The following is a 21,000-nucleotide window of genomic DNA, read 5'->3' as shown; positions in this document are numbered from 1 at the left end:
CTCACGCTGCCGCAGATGCCCACTTTCTCCGCTCCGGCCTGGATGGGACCGCTCTGCGAAAACACGTACGTACCAACGAACCAACGAGCGACGTCGGATAAAACTCTGGACTGGAGGTTTTTAACCTGACGACAGATGATCATCACCACCAGTAGAAAGACCTGAGGTTGGAGCTTCTCACCAGGAAACTAGAAAACATCTCACTCATGACATAGTTTGATAGGTCCGGAAAAGTACGGAAAATGGAAACTATCATATGGAAATATATTTATCTTAATACTTATCTTGGTTTGGTCTCATCTGAAGTTATTTGGGTTAACTATTTTGTATGTGCTATTGTACCTAGCTACAATCTGCTGGAAATTATTTGGGTGCATAATGGCATACCCATTCAGAATAATGAAAACAAATGATAAATTGCATGATTTTTTTTATATTATACACATCTATCTACTTACATATCACAAATTATTTTAATTTTTTTACAGAGAAGTCTGGAAAAAGTATGGAATTTGGAAATTTCACATGTGTAGTACTAGGAAACCTGTTTATTTATCAGGGACAATGCACGTTACATTTTAATCAACAGATACGATGTCTTCAGGACTTTTAGCCTTTTATACAACAGACAATAAACTGACAATTAAAGAAACTTCCTCTTCAGTGATTTTCCTACAAAATAAAAGAGCGAGTAGACTCTTAGTTCAACCTATTGGTGAGCTTTTATTCTGGAAAGCTCTGACAGGAAGTACAGCAAGGTCAACATTATTAGAAACTTAATTTATTATTTATAAATAATTTTCAGAAACTTTATTGATCCCAATGACAAACAATTCATTCTAATTAATTTGTAATTTATAAACACAGTTTAACTCTGGATTAATCATCAATGGTCGATCATCTATGAACTCATTCACTTCTATTAGTTCATGTTTGTACCGGTGCAGAATCAAAGTTCATTTAGATAATTTTATTATAAATGTATAAATAATAATCACCTCTAGACCATCTGCCCTCAGTCATCTTTAGTGAGTGTTTCCTGTTTCCTTGTTCTTCTTGGGACAGGTTGTGTTTTAGTGTTTGCATCACAACATTACACAATTACGCAACGTTTTAATAACATTTTAGCATTGTCCACATCCTGCAGCGTCCATTAAGATCTGGATCGGTCCAGGTCTGGTTCTTGGTGGTGGTTTCAGGTTCAGGTGAAGACCTCTAGTCTGGACCGTGGTCTGTTCTGTTCTTCCTCCTGCATGTTGGTCTGAGTTCACAGCATCAAGACGTTTCTCCTCTCATTGTTTCTTGTTTTCTTTGTCTATGTGTCTGTTTTCTTTTTTCCACTTCCCTGCTCGAGTTTTATGCTGAAAGTAATTTATTGAAATCCACAAAACCTCTGAGTCCTGGTCTGATGGACAAAGTGATGGAGGAGTGTTGTGTAGTGTTGTGTTGTGTAGTGTTGTGTGCAGTGACGGCTGGTATCAATGGGCTAGTGGGGCTAAGCCCTCCCTGCATTACACAACAAAAGATGAGGAAAAAATATTATATATAGCCTATATTATATTCTCTAAATAACATACAAAAGATTGTTCTAAGTCTTAGTAAAATCGGAACTGGCAACAATATTAAATAGTTTCGAGAAAAACACAGGATATCTCTAAATGGGCTAATTTTAATCAGCCCGAGCTCACCGAGTCTGCTCTCATTCATTTTCCCACTGTGGATGATTGACAGGTGCCATGTCCCGCCCTCGCCATTCACCGACTGTTGGGGCTAATTTCATTCAGCCCACAGGCCGATCGGTTCTGACCAATCAGCAGCAGGCTGACGCAGGGTCAATGATTGACAGGCGTCATGTCCCGCCCCCTTGATTCACTTGTCATTGGGGCTAATTTCATTTAGCCCAACACCGCTGTTTTCAGACCAATGACAGGAACCGGAGGAAAAGTTGTGTTGTTGTGGGAGGGAGAAGACAGAAACAGCGGCGCTAGGCGCTAGCATCACAGGTAGCTACTTTACTGCTCTAAACTGTCTTTGCTAACATGAACAAAGTGGAGAATCTAGTTTCTAAACTCACTGGAAGCACCAGACTTAATGACATGGAAATAACAGACCAGAAAGGCCGTCGATATGAGCTGCATAATATATCGTCTTCTTTTTTCTTTTTTTTTTTAAATTGAGCAATATCGTCGGGTGTGTGTGCGTGCGTACGTGTGTGTGTTTGTGTGTGTGTAGGTGTTTGTGTGTGTGTGCGTGCGTACGTGTGTGTGTGTAGGTGTCTGTGTGTGTGTGTGCGTGCGTGCGTGCGTGAGAGAGAGAGACTGTGTGTGTGTGTGTGTGTGTGTGTGTGTGTGTGTGTGAGAGATAACGAGGTGAAGTTTTTTTTTTTTTTTTTGGACTAGACCCTTCTACTTAATGCAGTGTGTAGGCCTAGTTAGTTGCTATACTTTTGTGAGATGGGATAACCCTAACTTTTAGCTGTGTTAACCATTTAATGGGTATCATTTATTTATTAGCCCACCCAACTAATTTGACCACCAGCCGCCACTGGTTGTGTGTCATTCCAGACTCAGTGTGAGAAGGAGGTTTGTGGTTTCAAATTGTTTGTGTGACACTGTGGCTCTTTTGTCAGCGGGACGCCGCCTGCATGCGCCCGTTCCTCCGAGGCTCCGTCAGCCGGTGAAGAGTTTGTGCCTCGTCGTGTGTCATCATGAGTCCTTGTGCTGTGTAAAGTGTGTGTGTGTGTGTGTGTGTGTCATGATGTCGAGGATATCAGTGCGATAATAACACTTCGCCTCAAACTCTGTGTGTTGCAGCCTGCACGGAATAAATCTACCTGACATCTTGTAAGTTGGAGACGTTTCCTCGTCTCATGTGAGAAACGAATCAAATAAAACCTGAAATATACAAAACAGATCAAATACTGAAGAAAGACAACGACACAGTTCTTTCTGTGTGTTTAAACATTTTATTCTCTGCCGTATTCTAGTGTGGTGTCGATTTTAATGTTCATGTAACTAGGACAGAAGCAGAGCAGCACTCAGGCCGATGCATCGTACTGTGGTTCAGAGGAAATCAAAATAAAAGAACAGTCTTCTATTAGATAAAATATTTAATCTGGATTTATCTAATAAACTAATAAAGGAACATCCTATCTTGTCTTTTAATATTTCATCACATCACATTATCACATTGGTATACGGTAGTCATGTTCGCTTTAAATCGCATTTTGTATTTCTTTAAAATAGTACCTTATTGATATTGTTCAAGTGTTGCAAAAGGATAAATAAGCAGATTTATCCAAATATAACATTTTTTTTAATGTTTATTCATTTGATTTACTTTTCTGCCTGTGGAGTCAGTGAGTCATTGAATCCCACAATGTGGTGGAAGGTCGATGTCCCGCCCCTTTTATGGTCTTTGAGGTTTTTTCATAAAAGTCAGCAAATATGAACTAGTTTCTCTGTTGATTTCCTGATCCTGAAGTGACACTTTCAGACTCATTGTAACGTTACATTAACGTGGTTTCCTCCCTCTCACCTGAACACACATCAAATGAAAACGTCTCTGAAGGTCACATTGGCTTCAACTTGTCAACAAACTCTCGTACAGCTGTTTGCTTCAAAGATCTACCAGTAGATCACCATCGGTGTGTTGGCGACACCTGGTCCAAGGTCGATGTTTTGAAGACGTTTATTCACTGAACTTAACAACACATCAAAGTTTTGAGTCTTTGCTTTATCACCACTTCGTTTGTTAGTTTGCCGTTTTATTTCCTGTGATTGCCAACTGTTTTGAGCTGCAGAAACTGCCCCAGTTGGTGGCCATGTTGGGTCGAGGTGTCGGGTGGTGTTGGGGTCTCAGGAGACTGGTTGCAGGTGGACTCAACATCTGGATGATGGACGATTCGATTACCCTTTTTTGAATGTTACGCAGACTTTAAATGCTGTGATGTACCTCTGTTTGTGGGCGGAGCTCAATTTACGACTTGTGATCCCACTCCACGACAGTAGGTGGAGCCAGAGAGCAGAAAACACACCTACTTCCTCTGCAGTAGAGCTTTGAAGACCTACCAGTAGATAACTGGTCACCTGGTCCAAGCTCAATGTTTTGAAGACGTTTATTCACTGAGCTTGACCTAAACGTCAAAGTTTTGCGCCTTTTCTTTATCACAAACAAATCAATCATCGATCTGAACAAACCAAAAGCTCCAAAGCTGCTGATGTTGGTTTGTTTCCTGTGATCGTCATTGCCACAGTTGGTGGCCATGTTGGTTGGTGGTGTCGGGTGGTGTTGGGGTCTCAGGAGGCTGGTGGATGGTGGGATCAACATCTTGATGATGGACGAGTCTTTAAATGCTGATGTACCTCTGTTTGTGGCTGGAGCTCAATTCAGGACTTGTATTTACGACTTGTAATCCCACTCCACGACAGTAGGTGGAGCCAGACATAAAACCAAACACGTAATTCCTCTGCAGTAGATCTTTGAAGACCTACCAGTAGATTACTGGTCATCTGGTCCAAGGTCAGTGTTTTGAAGACGTTTATTCACTGAACTAGACGTCAAAATTTAGCGCCTTTTCTTTATCGTCAATCATTGATCTGTACAGGTTTAAGGAAAACTCTGAACAAACCAAAAGCTCCAAACCTGCTGGTATTGGTTTGTTTCCTGTGATCGTCACTGAGCTGCAGAACCTGCCACAGTTGGTGGCCATGTTGGGCGGAGCTGTCGGGTGGTGTTGGGGTCTCAGGAGGCCGGTGGAGGGTGGAATCAACATCTGGATGATGGACGAGTCTTTAAAGGTGTTCAGAAAAGAAAATTGAATTTGAGCACACTGTGGGTCTTAACATTAGTGTAGTAACTCATCTATCAGACGTTGTAGGCCAAACTTTGTGCAAAATTCTATTTTTGATTAAATCCGGGTAAAAGTGTGTATTTTTTTTCGCATTGGATAATGCAGGCGCACGGATTATACGTCAGCCTGTACACAATTCATCAGCACTGATATTGGATCCGTCATCCGTCATTCAAACGTCTGAGACACACACACACACGGAGCTCGGTCTCGCCCCAAGCTTTGAATATCCCGCCCGCTCGATAACGACCAATCAAATTCGTTTTCCTTACTCGGGTAAACTCGTGTTGCAGCTCGTGACAACTCGGCGCGACAAACAGGACAAACGGCCATTTCTGTACACCTTTAAATGCTGATGTTTGTGGGTGGAGCTCAATTCAGGACTTGTATTTAGCTTTGAAGACCCACCAGTAGATTACTGGTCACCTGGTCCAAGGCCAGTGTTTTGAAGACGTTTATTCACTGAACTTGAACTAGACGTCAAAGTTTTGTGTCTTTTATTTATCACCATGAACGAATCTCCAAATCTCCAAACCTGCTGCTGTTGGTTTGTTTCCTGGTTTTAATCAAACCCACTGAGCTGTAGAAACAGAGTTGGTGGCCATGTTGGGTGGAGGTGTCGGTGGGGTTGGGGGGGTTGGGGGGTTGTGGGGGGTCTCAGGAGGCCGGTTGAGGGTGTGTTTCTTAAAAAGGCTCCTGGTTCCGACTCCCCCGGTCGTTTCCCACAACGCACTGCTCCTTCACTTCGCTCCGCTGAAGAAGAAGAAGAAGATGAAGAAGAAAAAAAAAAGAGAGAGAGAGAGAGAAAAAAACTGGCACTTCATTAGCGAGCACAGACGGGCGAGTGGGATCGTCCCGGTCCCCGGGGAGGGGGGCCGAGCGGCTCAGAGAACACAACCACTAATTAGACATGAGGGGGATTTGCCACCGAGCGTTTAATTGCACGGCGGACCGAGCCCAGAGCGTTTATTCCTGTGCGCCACTTGTTAAGGTAACAGTCTTTTAAAGGCGGAGTGAGAAAAGTGAGGGAGTGAGTGGCGCTTGTTTTAACCCCCCCTCGCTCCCTCGCTCCCCTCCCCTCCCTCCCCACCCGTCTCTCCCTCCTCCGTCCTCCCGTGGCCGGCGCTCTAGCCAGGCGCTGTACACTTGGATGTCGGTGGCGGCGAAGCGTTGCCATGTGTTGCCGTGTAACCTGTGCACAGGGGAGAAGGCGGAGAGACGTCCATCTGTCTCTGCACCAGCCTGACTCACACTGCTACACAAAACTTCACAAAAAAACTGTTGAGGAACCAGAACCAGACCCAGAACTGTACGTTAAATAATATCGATCACCGCCGTTCCCTCTGCAGACACAGATTTTATTAAATTTTTTTATTTAGCCTTTATTTAAAGGGACAACGAGGAGTTTCTATTTGGTTATAAAAAAGTCTGATATTAATGTGGATGAATCTATGTTACCACTTGTTAATGGTCCATTTTAGATAAATCTATGGTTTTGTCTCTATGGTTATTTTGTTATTATTAGTGGTGGTGGAAATGCTGGGCGAGCCGACCAGCGTTTCTTTACTTTCGGTTTTGTGGCGAGTCATGAGAATAACGCCGCCGAATCTCCGTTTATGGTGGGAACTACGACGGTATGTGATCGTCTTCCAACCTCTGACTTTAATTCTTGATGAATGAAAACATGAGTCTGTCTTGCGCCGGTCAAAGAATTTCACGGTGCGGAGGCTCATAAATGTAGAGTGGAAACACTTTGCTTTTCCAAAACTCCTCATTGTCCCTTTAACCAGGTAAAAAGACCCGTTGAGATCGAGATCTCATTTTCAAGGGCGACCTGGCCAAGAGGGCAGCAGCACACGTCGTCAACATTTCCATAAAACACAAAATACATTACAATATTACATTGTAATAAATAAATAGGGCCATAGTACAATAGAGGTTAAAACAAAAGTGCCAGGAGCAACGGGGTCATGGTGGCAAGAATGGTCAGCAAAGGCACCGCTCAATTGATTTTTGTTGTCGGAAAACATTAAAACATACGAGTTCAGACATTTTCAGTTCAGCCTGGAGGTTGTTCCATGTTGACGGGGCGGCGAAACTAAACGCTTTTTCCCTAATTCAGTCTGCACGCGTGGAGTGTTCAAACAGTAAATATCACTGGACCGATTTTCTGCTCCACGGAGGAGTGAAGGTAGATGAGACGGAACCATACCGAGGATGATTGATGGATGCCTTCAATGACTGATATGAAATCCTTTTCTTTTTTTGTCCATGAGTGGCTGTGGACCTGCTTTCAAAGAATAACCATTTCTAAAGTAGCTACTCTTTTCAACCACAGGCTGTAGGGGCTCAGGTGTTGGAGTGTTCCTGAACGCACCGTCACAGTCAGGTTTATAAACTGGTACCTGGTCACAGCTGCACAGCCAAATATCACATGACTTAGACACCAGGTTGTTTTATCAGTGATTAATTAAACCATTACCTTTCTGTAACTGTAATAAAAATACTGATAATTTCATATTTTGAATTGTTTTGTGAATTACCTGGATGAATGAGAATATTCACAGGCTGAGCAGCGGTTTGCGTCACTGACAGTTTCTGTGGAGGATCATCGTCACCACTGAACCACGTTATGATGCTTGAAGCCAAAACAGACAAAAGCTCATGTTGGGTTGAAATTAAAAGACTCAATATTTAATATTTAAAAGCATTAAAGGGATAGTAGCATTTTTTTGATCTACAAATAGCCCCTAAGTACTTTAATTGCAGCAGAAGACTCTCTGCACTCCTCCCGTTAGCAACGCCAGCCCATAATAGCCCTGCCCCAGTGTTGTGAACAGACCCAAAGAAACGGCCTATTTTCACGACCTAAAAGAGGTTTTACCCGAAAATAAAATACACAGTTCCATTGTTCACTATAATATAATTTTTTCCAGCCCTTCAAAGTGCAGGAAAAACTCAATTTTTATTTGGACCGAACCAACTCACGTATCCCTCCGCCCAGGGTTAGCGCCCGCCGATCAGCAGTTGGTTAGGTCCAAATAAAAACTGTGTTTTTCCTGCACTTTGAAGGGCTGGAAAAAATTATATTATAGCGAACAATGGAACTGTGTATTTTATTTTCGGGTAAAACCTCTTTTAGGCCGTGAAAATAGGCTGTTCACAACACTGTATGTTGTAAATCTCTGGGCAGGGCTATTATGGGCTGGCGTTGCTAACGGGAGGAGTGTAGAGAGTCTGCTACTGCAATTAAAGTACTTGTACCTAAATGCTACTATCCCTTTAACAGTCTCAACCCGCCAAAATAAGAGCACGGTGGAACAAATGAATGGAGTTGGTAACTTCCTCCTCTCCCCGCCTGCAGCAACGGCTCGGCCACCTCCGAGGATCTGTTCTGGAAGCTGGACGCTCTGCAGATGTTCGTGCTGGACCTTCACTGGCCCGAGCCCGAGTTCGCCAAACATCTGGAGCAGAGACTGAAGCTGATGGCCAGCGACATGATGGAGGCCTGCGTCAAGAGGTTGGTGCTTTTATTCTGGGTGTGAAGTGAACACTCTCATTCTCTTTGTGTTGAAAAACAAATTCTCACTCACTTTTGTTTTATCAGGAATCATTTGAATTTTTGGCCTCAGTCGTAAAGAAAAAGGGAGAAAAAACAAACAAAACAAACATTTCTGTGTTTTGTTCCACAGAACAAAGTCTTCGTTCGATGCCAAGATGCAGAAAGCCAGTAAGTCGACGGAGTTCCGCGTGCCGCTGTCGCTCTGCACCATGTTCAACGTGCTGATGGACGCCAAGAAGCAGTGCTCCAAGCTGTGTGTGCTGGACACGGGGCAGGAGGTGAGAGCACGTCACATGACCCATCATCACACTGTGACATCACACTCTGACATCACACTCTGACATCACACTCTGACATCACAGGGCTTCGTCTCAGTCCATCACATTGAAATAATAATCATAAGCTTCATTATCATGATCTGAGCTTTTCTGTCCATGACTCATGTTCACATGCAGAGTAATACTTCAGAATAAAGGCGTATTTAAACACATCCCAACATTGAGACATTTACGCACCTTGTTCCCATTGAATTTTCCTACTTGGGGTTTTGTTCGTGGTATTTTTCGGCGGTTATCAGCTTTTTGTGACGGCTGTTGATCTAACCTAAGTAAATAGGAACAGTAATAATGAGTTGAATGCAGAAAAACACAAATTCAGAAAACAACTTAATCAATTTGAAAACACACGTGCTGCAAAAACGATTGAATCTACTTCAAAATAGGAATAAAAATGTGAAAAGCAGCTGTTAGGAAACTCAAATTTTTCTTGTTTGAATATGATATAATATAATATAATATAATATAATATATACACTCAACTCCTTATATCTGAGATTGATAGAAAGAAGAGAAAAGAAGAAAGAAAGAAGTAAAAAGACAGTGAGTCGGGGTAGATAGATAGAAAGAAAGAAATAGACAGAGAGAGGGGGATGGATGGATGGATGGATGGATGGATGGATGGATGGATGGATGGATGGATGGATGGATGGATGGATGGATGGATGGATGGATGGATGGATGGATGGATGGATGGATGGATGGATGGATGGATGGATGGATGGATGGATGGATTATTAATCCCCAATCTGTTTAATTATTTTATTGGCTCAACTTTTCTTACTTTTTTCTTATTCCACGATTTAAATCCTCTTTGTTTCGTTGTCTGGTCTGAACGAATGTGAAACTGACTTTGTGAGTTCCTTTGTTCATCAGTCGTGCTCTAAATAAAGTTGTTATAAGTGCAGTCACTCTCCCTCTGACCTGCTGATGTTTCCCTCGGAGGTGGAGGTAAAGTGCTGAGAGAAGGAGAAGTGTTTGACTTCTGCTCTTTAACAGACGGAGGCGATTCCTCTCCCAGGTCACTGTGCTACAACTACCATCACGTTTGTTTCAGGTTTTATTAAAGATGAGATTAAGACGACATCGTCGGCCGCTGTGATTGGCTGGTTGACCTGATCTCAGTCTGATTCTGTCTCGTATCTAAAGACAGGGTTCCTACGCAAGTATGGAAAGTATGGAAAAGTATGGAATTTGATTTTATACATTTCCAGGTCTTTAAAAGTATGGAAATGGAAACTATTGTATGGAAATATATTTATTTTATTTATCTTATCTTGGTTTGGTCTTATCTGAAGTTATTTGGGTTAATTATTGTGTATGCACTATTCTACTGTAGCTACAATCTCCTGAGATTATTTGGTTGCATAATGGCATACCCATTCTGAATAATGAAAACTAATGATAAATTGCATGCTTTTTTTTTTTTATATTATGCACATCTATTTACTTAAATATCACAAATTATTTGATTTTTTTTTTTTTTACCGAGAAGTCTGGAAATTAGGGTCTGGAAAAAGTATGGAATTTGGAAATTTACAAATGTGTAGGAACCCTGTAAAGACCGGAGCTCGTTGTTACTGGAACAAAAACAAATCTGAAACAACAAGAGACAACAAGAAACTTGGAAGAAGACGAGTCGTCTCCACGTTGGCAGGACACATCCTCCGTGTTTGTGGAGGAACGATTATTGGCTGTAAATCAGACTAAATCACTTAAGATGGAGGAATGTTTGTGTTGTTCTCTCTTGGTCTCTGACGGAGCGAGAGTCTGTCGGCCTCTCCGCTCCTCCGCCGTGGTTTATCTGCAGCCGCGGGGTCGAGTCAGACCAGTCAGATCAGCCACTAAAACGTGACTGTTTCCCTCCGAACATCCAGCAGACGGAGGAGTTCAGGTGTATTTGTGTTCACTTGAAGCGGCCGAGCGCTCGACACGAGCTGTTAAATGGATGACCGTGAAGCCTGTGTGCGGCGGCAGCCTTGGCGGCGCTGAGAGCGAAACCCTTGGCCGCCGGCAGTCTTGACAGAGAGCTAAGCTCGCTGTTCTCTTAACCTTCAGCTTCCTCTCTCCTCCAGCTTCCACAAGCCGCCGCCGCCGCCGCTCCAAAACACCATCTGTCCATTTATTCCTGCCGACGCACGCTGAGTAAAATGCCTGAACAGAATCACAGCTTCAGATCAACTCTCACTGCTTCTCTGGTCTCACCGCGGGATGAAAGGATGCACAGATCCATCCCATAAACCATAAAGATGCCGCACTGTCTTATTAAAACGATGCTTTTATAAAGTGTCGAGTGAAATTTATTCATATAAACTGACAAATGACATGTGATCAACATTTTACTGTTGCGCTTTCTCAATTTTAACTAATTAAAGGGATAGTATCATTTTTTTTAAAGTGGGGTTGTATGATCTACAAATAGCCCCTAAATCGGCGGGCGCTAACCCTGGGCGGAGGGATACGTGAGTTGGTTAGGTCCAAATAAAAACTGTGTTTTTCCTGCACTTTGAAGGGCTGGAAAAAATTATATTATAGTGAACAATGGAACTGTGTATTTTTTTTCAGGTAAAACCTCTTTTAGGCCGTGAAAATAGGCCGTTTCTTTGGGTCCATTCACAACAATGTATGTTGTAAATCTCTGGGCAGGGCTATTATGGGCTGGCGTTGCTAAGGGGAGGAGTGCAGAGAGTCTTCTACTGCAATTAAAGTACTTAGGGGCTATTTGTAGATCATACAACCCCACTTAAAAAAAAAAGATACTATCCCTTTAACATCTTTGATACAGAGATTAAAGGACCCAAACTTTAGACATCTCACTTTATAAAAACAGGCAACAGGAATTTATTTCAACAGATTCATATTCAAACGCCAGTCTTCTTGTTCTTTCGTCTTTTATTTTGAAGGGCTGATCCATGAGAAGATCTAAAAACCATCTCAGTGTAGTTTTCCATCAAAACTTCTCACTGGAGCTCTAGGAACAGCAGGTCGGTGTCAGCCAATCAGAATAGAGGAGGAGGCTCTGAGCCTCTCTTCTGATTGGCTGTTTTCTGACTGATCCAATAAAAATAGAGCAGATTTCAGAATAAAACACTCAGAGAAACCAAATCCTGTAAAGTTGTTGGATGTTGGGTCCAAATAGTGGGCGGGGCTTAGTTGTGACATCACAAAGTGACAGGAAGTCCTGACAGCTTCTTTTAAGGCTTTAATGGAGCTTCAATAGAAACATAAACTGTATGGATATATGGATAAATAATTCTGTTTCAGTTTAATTTATTTGACAAGGGACAATGTACATTAATGAAACATTGTAAAAAACAAATGTAAATGCACCAGAGTTAGCTAAAAAAAAGCTAGTTTTCATCGTCAGCCCCTCTGCCTGATTGTAAAGGGCAACCTTTAAAAAGAGCAACAATGAAGTAAAATACCAAAGACACAGTCGGTACACATTAATAAATATACATTTGTAAGACAATAACACACATTTGTGATGACACAAGGTAGTTAGTGCTCATAATACAGTATAATCAGTTCTAATGACAATGATAATAGTTAAGTTAGTTGATAAGTTGATGACATCTACTTCAAAGTTTCCCTGTGATGAATAATCAGTGTTGAATGTGGTGAATGAAGTTCATTGTGCGTCGTCGCCCTTTAACTCACGACACCTCCACAGGACAAACCATCAGGAGGAAAGAATAAATATTTATCTGATGAATCAACTTAGATCAGTTTGTTCCTTTCAGCATCAACAATGAGGTCAGTTAACAACTGTAGGACAATACAAGTTTAAAGCACAAGAGCAAGGTTCATGTTTTCAGAAACACTTCTTAACGCCTCGACTCTGAACGCAGCTCATTATTATCTCAGCATAAAATAAACCAGAAGAAAGAAAACCCGTGCATTTTAATTCACCTTCCAACACCACTGTTACTGTTAAGAGACAATGATAAAGTTAATCTCTATAGGTTTAAACTTCAGAAGTCACAAACGTGTACCTGCAGCTCCATGAAGATGAAGACAACCCTAACCTCGTGTTTGCTCGCGGCCGCCACAACAGAAAATCGCAGCAACGTGAAAAGAGAAGTCAACAAGAGAAGTCGCCTCCACTCGTTTCTTTCATCAGCATCAGGAGTTTATGAGGTGATAATAATAATAGACTGAACATCCTGAATGGAGACGGCAACAACAAGGAAGAAGAAGTCTGAGCGTTTAGCGAGCGTCCACTTGAGAAGCACAAACTGATTTCATCAAGTTGGACAATCAGGCTGAACTTCATTCAGACCCAACGACCTTGAGGATTAAATGCTGCGATGCAGCGAAGCCCGGATTGTTCCACACTGGGTTTTTTTCCAGCAGGAGAGAAAATCTTTTCTACAACTCGTCTGCTTTGTGCTGTTTTTTTGTTGTTTTTTTCTACATGTTTGATTTTCTCAGCCCACAGAGAGGCCACGGTATCAGCTGACACAAAGACCCACAACACCTCATAATGTCGGGTTTTAACCGGACTCTTCAAACGTTGGGACGATCGGCGTCACGACGACGGTGAAATGAAATGTTTGATTCAAGGTCGTTGCTCTGATGGAGGTGGAAATAAAAACGTTGAAACCAGCGGTGGATCTAGATTTCATCTTGGTGACACGTTGACACCGACAAAAGAACAAAAATTGGTTTTTCGTTTGTCCACGGGAAGTTTAGAAAAGTTCTTGCACCGAGCGCAAAGGATTTAACAACTTTCTGTCACCTTCAACTTTGTGCTCGTAAACAGTAAATTACAACTCCGCTCTTTGTAGAAAAGTTTCCAAAAAATAAATCTCCAATATGCTGCAGGCCTGTTGGATTCATCCGTTTAAATCGTAATTGGATTATATAGTTAGGACGATCTTAAAGGGATAGTTCACCCAAAACTTCTTGAAGCTCCTCTTCCCAGTTCGTCCAAATTTGACGAACCGGGAAGAGGAGCTTCAAGAAGCTTCTGCTACAAAACAAGCTTGAAATATAGACTTATTTCATTTTTTCCGGGACAATTTCGCATTTCGGGGCTTCAATACAAGATGGACATTACAGACGAGCAGCATGGAGGTATTTGGATGTTTTTTGTTGTGTCTTTTTGTTACGAAGACAGTTTGCAACCGTCATATGGACATGCACTGCTACGCCGAGACCCCCTGTAACTCAGAGAAGCCAAGGAGGACTCTGAAACTTCTCCCAGCCCTTAGTCCACATGAGGGGGAGGAGATAATGAGTGCAATTTCAATTTTGGGTGAACTATCCCTTTAAAAACATGTAACCGTGCATTCACACCAAACGCAATGGAGGCGATGGACGCCACAAACTTCCAATCAAAATCAATGGAAATGACGCAATGACACGCAATGTGACTTCGTGTGACGTGTTTCGGGCGTGTGTGTCGCTTGAAGTTGAAATATTTGAATTTTTCAAGCGACATCTCGTGACGCTGCGCCGCGACATCCTATCAGCGTTGATATCCAACCCCGTCACCGACGTAGTTTCGCCAGACACACATTTCAAAACTCGGAGGAGAAGGTTATTGTGGCTGTGTGCGGTTTCCCCGGAGCTCTGCAGCACAACGTCGTACAGTACTTTTACACTGTAAAAAAACATTTTGTTGCCAAAAAAGACCGAGCGAGGTTTGCGCTTTCATCCCAATGGGGAAATTGTTTGCAAAATGTTCAATAAAGAATAGCATATTTGAAATAATTTCTTTGCCTCTTATCATTTCACAAAAAAGCGTAGTAATCATAATCGGAAATGTTTTTTTTTTTGAGAGAAGAAAATCTGTATTTTATTTTTGGGAAAAATCAAACAGCCCCAATATGCTGGGTTTTTTTTATGTTCGCTAACTTTACGTTGTTTTTCCATTGTTATTATTTTATTATTATAACCTTTATTTAAACTCGGAAATATATTGAGGAGCCGAGATAAAACACAAAAGGTTTGAAACCTCCATAAGCATATCTGAAATACCACAAAAGTAAAAGTGACAAAGATAAATTGAAAACAGAGAAGTTTAGCTAAAACCAGGAGCAGTTGGAGGTAAAATAAGACGCAGTTATGGATTTAAATTGTTCTAAAGATAAACATGTGGTGAGTTTCAGATGTTTTCATGTGCAGCAGCAGAGGGTTAGCTGAACTTCTTTCTTTGAATGCATCATTAATCTTCCACCTGAGGAGCTGAAAGGCTACGAATGACAAATGGAAAAGAGTTTCAGCTTCTGTGCACCACTGGAATTGAATTAAACTATTATTGGATGTATTTTACGAGTGTTGTAAATGTTTTTTGCTGCTTCTTTGTTCTCAGGTCTTTTTAACTTCCTGGTTGAATCGGTGTTTTCTATAGAACACGTTCAGGTTTCAACAGGGTTTTTTTGAGGAGTTGCTTTTTAACCTGTTATGTTTTTTGGGGTTTTTTTTGTTTTTTTTTAACTGACTATATTTTCTTTGTCCCATCCCCTCCACCCCTCCCCCCGCCTCCCCCCCTCCACACCCGCCTCTCGCCCGTCCTGCATGTCCATGTCTCCTGCTCATCATTGTTTGAAACCCAGACTGACAAACAATGGGTAAGTCGCTCCATCGCCTCATCGCCTTTCTGTCCCTCTCACACCTTCTTCACATGAACTCCATCCACAAAGAAAAACTAAGTAGTAAATCACACACACATTCATTCATTTGAAAGTTGGTTTCAGAAGCTCCTTAGGAAGCAGAGCTCTGGATATTTTCCAACTCTGTCCACACCTGAAAAGTTCTTGAAGGACTGAACTCACCTTCAATAGAAACATAAACTGTAGCTATGGAGCTTCAAATGATAATAATAATGATAATAGTTTAGTAAAGTTGATAAGTTGATGATATCTACTTTAAAGTTTTCCTGTGATAAATAATCAGTTTATTGTGCGTCGTTGCCCTTTAACCTCCACAGGACAAACCAAAGAATAAAGATTTCGATTTATCTGATGAATAAACTTAGATCAGTTTGTTCCATTCAGCATCAACAATGAGGTCAATACAAGTCTAAAGTCTCCAGCAAACAGACCAGAAACAGCACATTTAACAATAATAGTTATTAGTTGATAGTATTAGATGTAGAATTTACATCGTTCTTCATCGTGTGTTTTTAACCTCTCTGACTCCAGAGGTGACGGAGCCTCAGCTCACGTCTTTGTGCTGGAAAAAAATATGCAGCATTAAAACACAAAGACATGAAATGAAATAAAAAAACACGACGACAACAATCAGAAACTGAATCAAAGAATAAACATCAGAGTCAGACTGAGTTAAAGGATTTAAACTGAGGGAGTTTGACCTACAGTTAGATGAAAACTTTTATTTTGAAAGCACCTGCCCTTTTCCCCAACAGTTTCCTCAAGTTCAATGTTAAAACTGACATCAGACTTTAAACGAATAGTTCACCAAAAAATGAAATTCAGTCATTAGTGATGAATACTCCGGAGTAGATTTTTATTCCTCAAAGTGCATCTGGAGACCCGGGAGGCCGGTTCCTAGTCCAACCAAAACTTTATATGACAGTAATAGGGCCCGATATAAAAAAACGTCCATAAAACTACACAAAAACCATTTAATCTTCCTCCACACTGCTCGTCCACTGCAATCCAAGTGTCCTGAAGGGAGATAGTTCAGAGTTTACTGGAAACTACCTCATCTAGGACTGTTTAGGCTGTAAAAATGTCCTAAATGACGTCGTTTTGTGTAGTTTTATGGACGTTTTTGTGTCTGGTCCTATTGACTCACATATAAAGTTTTGGTTGGACTAGGAACCGGCCTCCCGGGTCTCCAGATGACCTTTGAGGAATAAAAAACTACTCCGGAGTATTCATCAGCATGAGGGGGAGTCACTAATGACTGAATTTTTCATTTTTTGGGTCAACTATTCCTTTAAAGCAGCCTTTGTTTGTGAACATTTTTTACAGCAGCGGCTCGTAGTTCATTTCTTCCCTCGACTTTGACACAATTAAATCAAACACGTCGAACTGAAAGGTCCCAAATTTCCCAGCTCATTTGAATGCAGCATCACAGAAACGTTTCCTCTGGGTCGACGATCTGTTCCTACTTCTTTCTCTTTCTTGTTAAAGCAGAAGTGAGTGATATATTTGTGTTAATATAAGTCTTAAATAGTTGTATCTTCCGACAGCAATCACTTACATAGAGTGTTTGGACTGAAACACGGGTCTGTCAGTCACTCTGCTCTGCTCTGAGCCGAGGAGAAAACATTTATCGTATCCTACAGTTTTTATCCAATGAGGAGAGAGAACGGCATGCAGGGCTGTGTGTGCAGCCAAGGGACGCCGTGAATGTGGCGACGTAGGGACGAGGACTGTTATGGTGCGTTCAAGGAAACTCGTTTTTTTCCGACTGTGAAGTCGTACCAGTTCGATCTGGTACGAGTTCACCGGTCGGAAGTTACGAGTGGCCGTTATAGTGACTTTCACCGGTAAAACAGGTCGGAAAAACACGAGTGGGTTGCCTGGAACGCTACAAAGTCGTAAGTTGTGACTTGAAGCTGTAATTTACGGTTTCAAAAGCCTGCCTGGAACACAGCATTAGCGAAAACGACCGGATCGCTTACTTCTGCTTTAAATATTAGTTTAGAGTGTGTGTGTGTGTGTGTGTGTGTGTGTGTGTGTGTGTGTGTGTGTGTGTGTGTGTGTGTATGTCAGTGTGACTTTGTGATGTCAGCACGACTTCACGTCCTCAGTTTGCCATACGTTGCTCCTCCTGACCTCTGACCTCTGACCCCTGACCAGTTGGTCTGAAGAGCTGTCAACCTGAACTTGACCCCGACCTGTGGGTAGTTCACTGTCGGCTGGGAAAAACCAACATTTCTAACGCTGCGGCTGTGTCCTGTTTTTATTTTTTTTATTTTTTTTAGAGAAACCTGCTTAATGGTGATCAATAAAAATACTAATTCAGTGTGTGTGTGTGTGTGTGTGTGTGTGTGTGTGTGTGTGTGTGTGTGTGTGTGTGTGTGTGTGTGTGTGTGTGTGTTGGGGGAGGGGGTCGACCTGGTTCAGGATGTAAAACCGCTCACAGAGCTGAAGTAGCGGCTCAATGAGCAGATAAATGTTTTTAAAAGCAATAATTGTTCTTTTCAGGTTTTAGCTGTGCACATGGCAAAGACCAAATCATGTCTTCTACTACTTCTTCTTCTCTCTCTTTCTGCTTTTCTTTTCTTTTCTTTTCTTTTCTTTTCTTTTTTTTCTGGGGCGTCTTTGTAGAATAAAAAAAAAGTAAAAGCGTCGATGTTAATTGAGGTACGAAGAGGAGAAAGAAAGAAAGAAAGAAAAGCTCTCAAGAAGATTTGCCTGAAAGATTTGGCGCCCTGAAAGAAAGAAAGAAAGAAAGAAAGAAAGAGAGAGAGAGAGAGCTGCCATTTCGCGACTTTGCAGGAAAAAAAAAAAAGAAAAAACAGCCAGAAAATGAGTGCGGGCAGCGGCGACCTCGCTGGACCCGCAATTTGTCAGCGATCTGTGCTCTTTGTTGATTGAAATTTTTAATTTGGGTGTTCTTTAGACGGCCCGTGAAAGGCCATTGTCGCCAAGAGATGAACTCCCCCGCTGCATTCAGCCGCTCAGACGCAGCACGGCCTTTTTTTTTTACCTCCTCCTCCTCCTCCTCCTCCTTCTCCTCCTTTAAAAACATATTCATGGCACCTTTTCCCTTGAAGGAGGAGGAGGAGGGAGGGAAAGGAGGGAGAGGAGGAGGAGGAGGGGCCGCTGCCAAACGAGACATGAAATGGCGGATTAATTGAATCTCGTGTGAGCCTTTGGTCCTCGCAGCTGGACCGGTGCTTTAGAGAAAATACAAGGCTGCTGCTCTAATTGTGGGGGGAAGACGCACAAAAAAGTATCCTTCAGATTCCAGCGCAGACGGGGAATGTCATTCAGCCGCATAATGGTCCTATTAGCTGCTTAACGCGCCGGCTACACGGGACGGGAAGGTTTCACACCTCCTTCCACTGCGTGTGTGTGTGTGTGTGTGTGTGTGTGTGTGTGTGTGTGTGAGGACTTGATGTTCATCGTGTTGTAGGTTTGTAGGTGTTTTTTTTTTTTTTAACAGACACAGACAAAGCTGTTGTTCGCTCTCAGGAGGCGAGGAGTCATTTTTCTTTTTCTTTTCTTTTTTTTTTTATTATTGTGTCAAATCAGTTTTGTGAAAATAATAAAATATTTTTTGCTTTTTGCCCCCCCCCACCCCCACCCCTCCTCTCCTACTCTCTCCTCCTCCCCCCTGCAGCAACAGTACCACTCTAAGATCGATGTCTTGATTGACGACTCGTTCAAAGAAATGATTTCCTCCCTCGTCTCGAAGGTAAATCCTCACATCCTCTCTTTCTCTCTTTATTTTATTTTACATTTTAAAATATCTGTATTTTTCCCCCAGTTTTTATTTTTTTATTCATTTTGACTCAATTTTGATTCCAATATTTTATATAGATTTTATTTTGAAAATGTTATATTTCCCTTATTTTTCTTTTTTTTTATTATTATTATTATTGTCATTTTTCTTTTCTGTTTTGTTATTTTTTATTTCATTTAGTGTTTTCCTTTCTCAGAAAATAACTCTTACTGGAAATTTAGATCAATAAATTATCTCAATTTCATTTGTAAGATTTTATATGGAAATTATTTTTTCCTCTATTTTTCTCTTTGTTGAGAAAATGTCACATATTTATATATTTAATCATATACTATATGATTTTATTCCTTCGTCTTTTGGTCAAATCTTTTATTTTACTTTTTAAATCATTTTAAACCTGCACCATTCTTTTTGTTATTTATTATAATTATTATATTTTAATATGATCTTGTATGACATCTATATTATTTTTCTGTTTAATTCTTTAATTCTTGCACATTAAGCCTTTTTTTATAGGTTATATCTATTATTGGAATATTTATAGCCATTTATTATCACCATATATTCATATCATTTATAATTTGTGTGTAAACTGCCCTGTTTTTGTTGGCACTGCCTTTTTTTGTGAAGTCTTTGAAAACGAAATCCTTGTTGCCCCTCTCCCTCCCTCCCTCCCTGTGTGTGTGTGTGTGCAGTTTGCCGGTGTTTTAGACGGCGTCCTCTCCAAACTCTCCAGATACGATGAAGGGACATTCTTCTCTTCAATCCTCTCTTTCACAGTGAGTAGCCATGTTTCTGTTTCTGTCGGCGCTGCTGCTTCTTCTTTCTTTCTTTCTCCGCTCACACAGGAAAAAAACCTGTCTGTCATTTTCTGGAAACCAGATCTTCTTCCCAGCTGAACTTCAGTGTCTTTCTGCTTCTTCTCCTCCCCCTTCTTCCTCCTCCTTTTCTCTTTCCTCCTCCTCCTCCTCCTCTTCTGAAAGGTGAAAGCAGCTGCCAAATATGTGGAAGTCCCTGTGAGTGTGTCGATCTGCCTGCTGTGTTATTATCACGGTTATCATTCAGTCGTCGCTTCATTGTGTTTCTGCATCGAGACTCTGCAGAGAGAGAATCATTCGTCTGCTGCTTCATCTTCTTGGTTTTTAGTTGTTTTCTTTTTTTTTTTTTTTGTCGTCATCACTCGGTGTTAAACATGTGTGAAACATAAAAACATAAAGAGGTTTTTTTTTTTTTTAATTCCATCTGCAGCTCCAGAGCCAAAGTTCACACAACAAGCCTAATTAATTGCACTCCTCCTTCCTCTGAGATGTGTTTTTGCTGAAGTGTCGGTTTGTGGGCGGTGGCGGCGGCGGCGGCGGTGTTCGGGTGTTGTGCGGTTAATGAATGGCGGCAGCGTGGCAAAGATCAGGGGCTGCAGCAGCAGGAGGAGGAGGAGGAGGAGGGAGGAGACAAGGAGACAAGGAAGCAGGAGTTAAAGTGTCAAGGTGACGAGGCGTTCAAGTCCCCACGTCGGAGCTGTCAGCGAGAGGGAGGTTCAGTCTCATCTCACAGAGCTGACCCTCGTTTAGTGAAGTCATTAACAGCTCCATGTTAACAAAGTACAATCCCTCTGTGTTTTGGATTCGGGTTTTTTATTTATTTATTTATTTTATTTTTTACACGTTTTTTACATTTTTCCATCTTCCTGGCGCTTTGTTAAAATGTGTCCGCTGGGATTAAAGATATTTCAAAATGATCCGTTCCAAATCTCTCAGGCTTTAATCCAAACACTTTGAGAAGAATTTCACCCAAAATTAAAATTAATACTTTATATAGAAAAAAAAAGTGAATAGTGAATTATCTTTTTAGCATGGAGTAGT

The 21,000-nt window shown here is 41.5% G+C and overlaps 1 protein-coding gene across 1 annotated transcript in view; it reads left to right on the top strand.

Annotated features, from left to right (window-relative positions):
* Positions 1-21,000, top strand: part of cadps2 (Ca++-dependent secretion activator 2) — a 271,611-nt gene that overhangs the window by 219,301 nt on the left and 31,310 nt on the right. The window contains exons 20-24 of the mRNA XM_083973873.1: positions 8,217-8,372; positions 8,545-8,692; positions 15,313-15,327; positions 19,019-19,093; positions 19,837-19,920. Coding sequence (XP_083829999.1) covers positions 8,217-8,372; positions 8,545-8,692; positions 15,313-15,327; positions 19,019-19,093; positions 19,837-19,920 — 478 coding nt within the window. The remainder of the gene's footprint in view (positions 1-8,216; positions 8,373-8,544; positions 8,693-15,312; positions 15,328-19,018; positions 19,094-19,836; positions 19,921-21,000) is intronic.

Source organism: Trachurus trachurus (assembly GCF_905171665.1).
Source record: "Trachurus trachurus genome assembly, chromosome: 6".
NCBI lineage: Eukaryota > Metazoa > Chordata > Actinopteri > Carangiformes > Carangidae > Trachurus > Trachurus trachurus.
The sequence above is the reverse complement of the archived record's forward strand: the minus strand, read 5'-3'. Positions and strand labels throughout refer to the sequence as shown.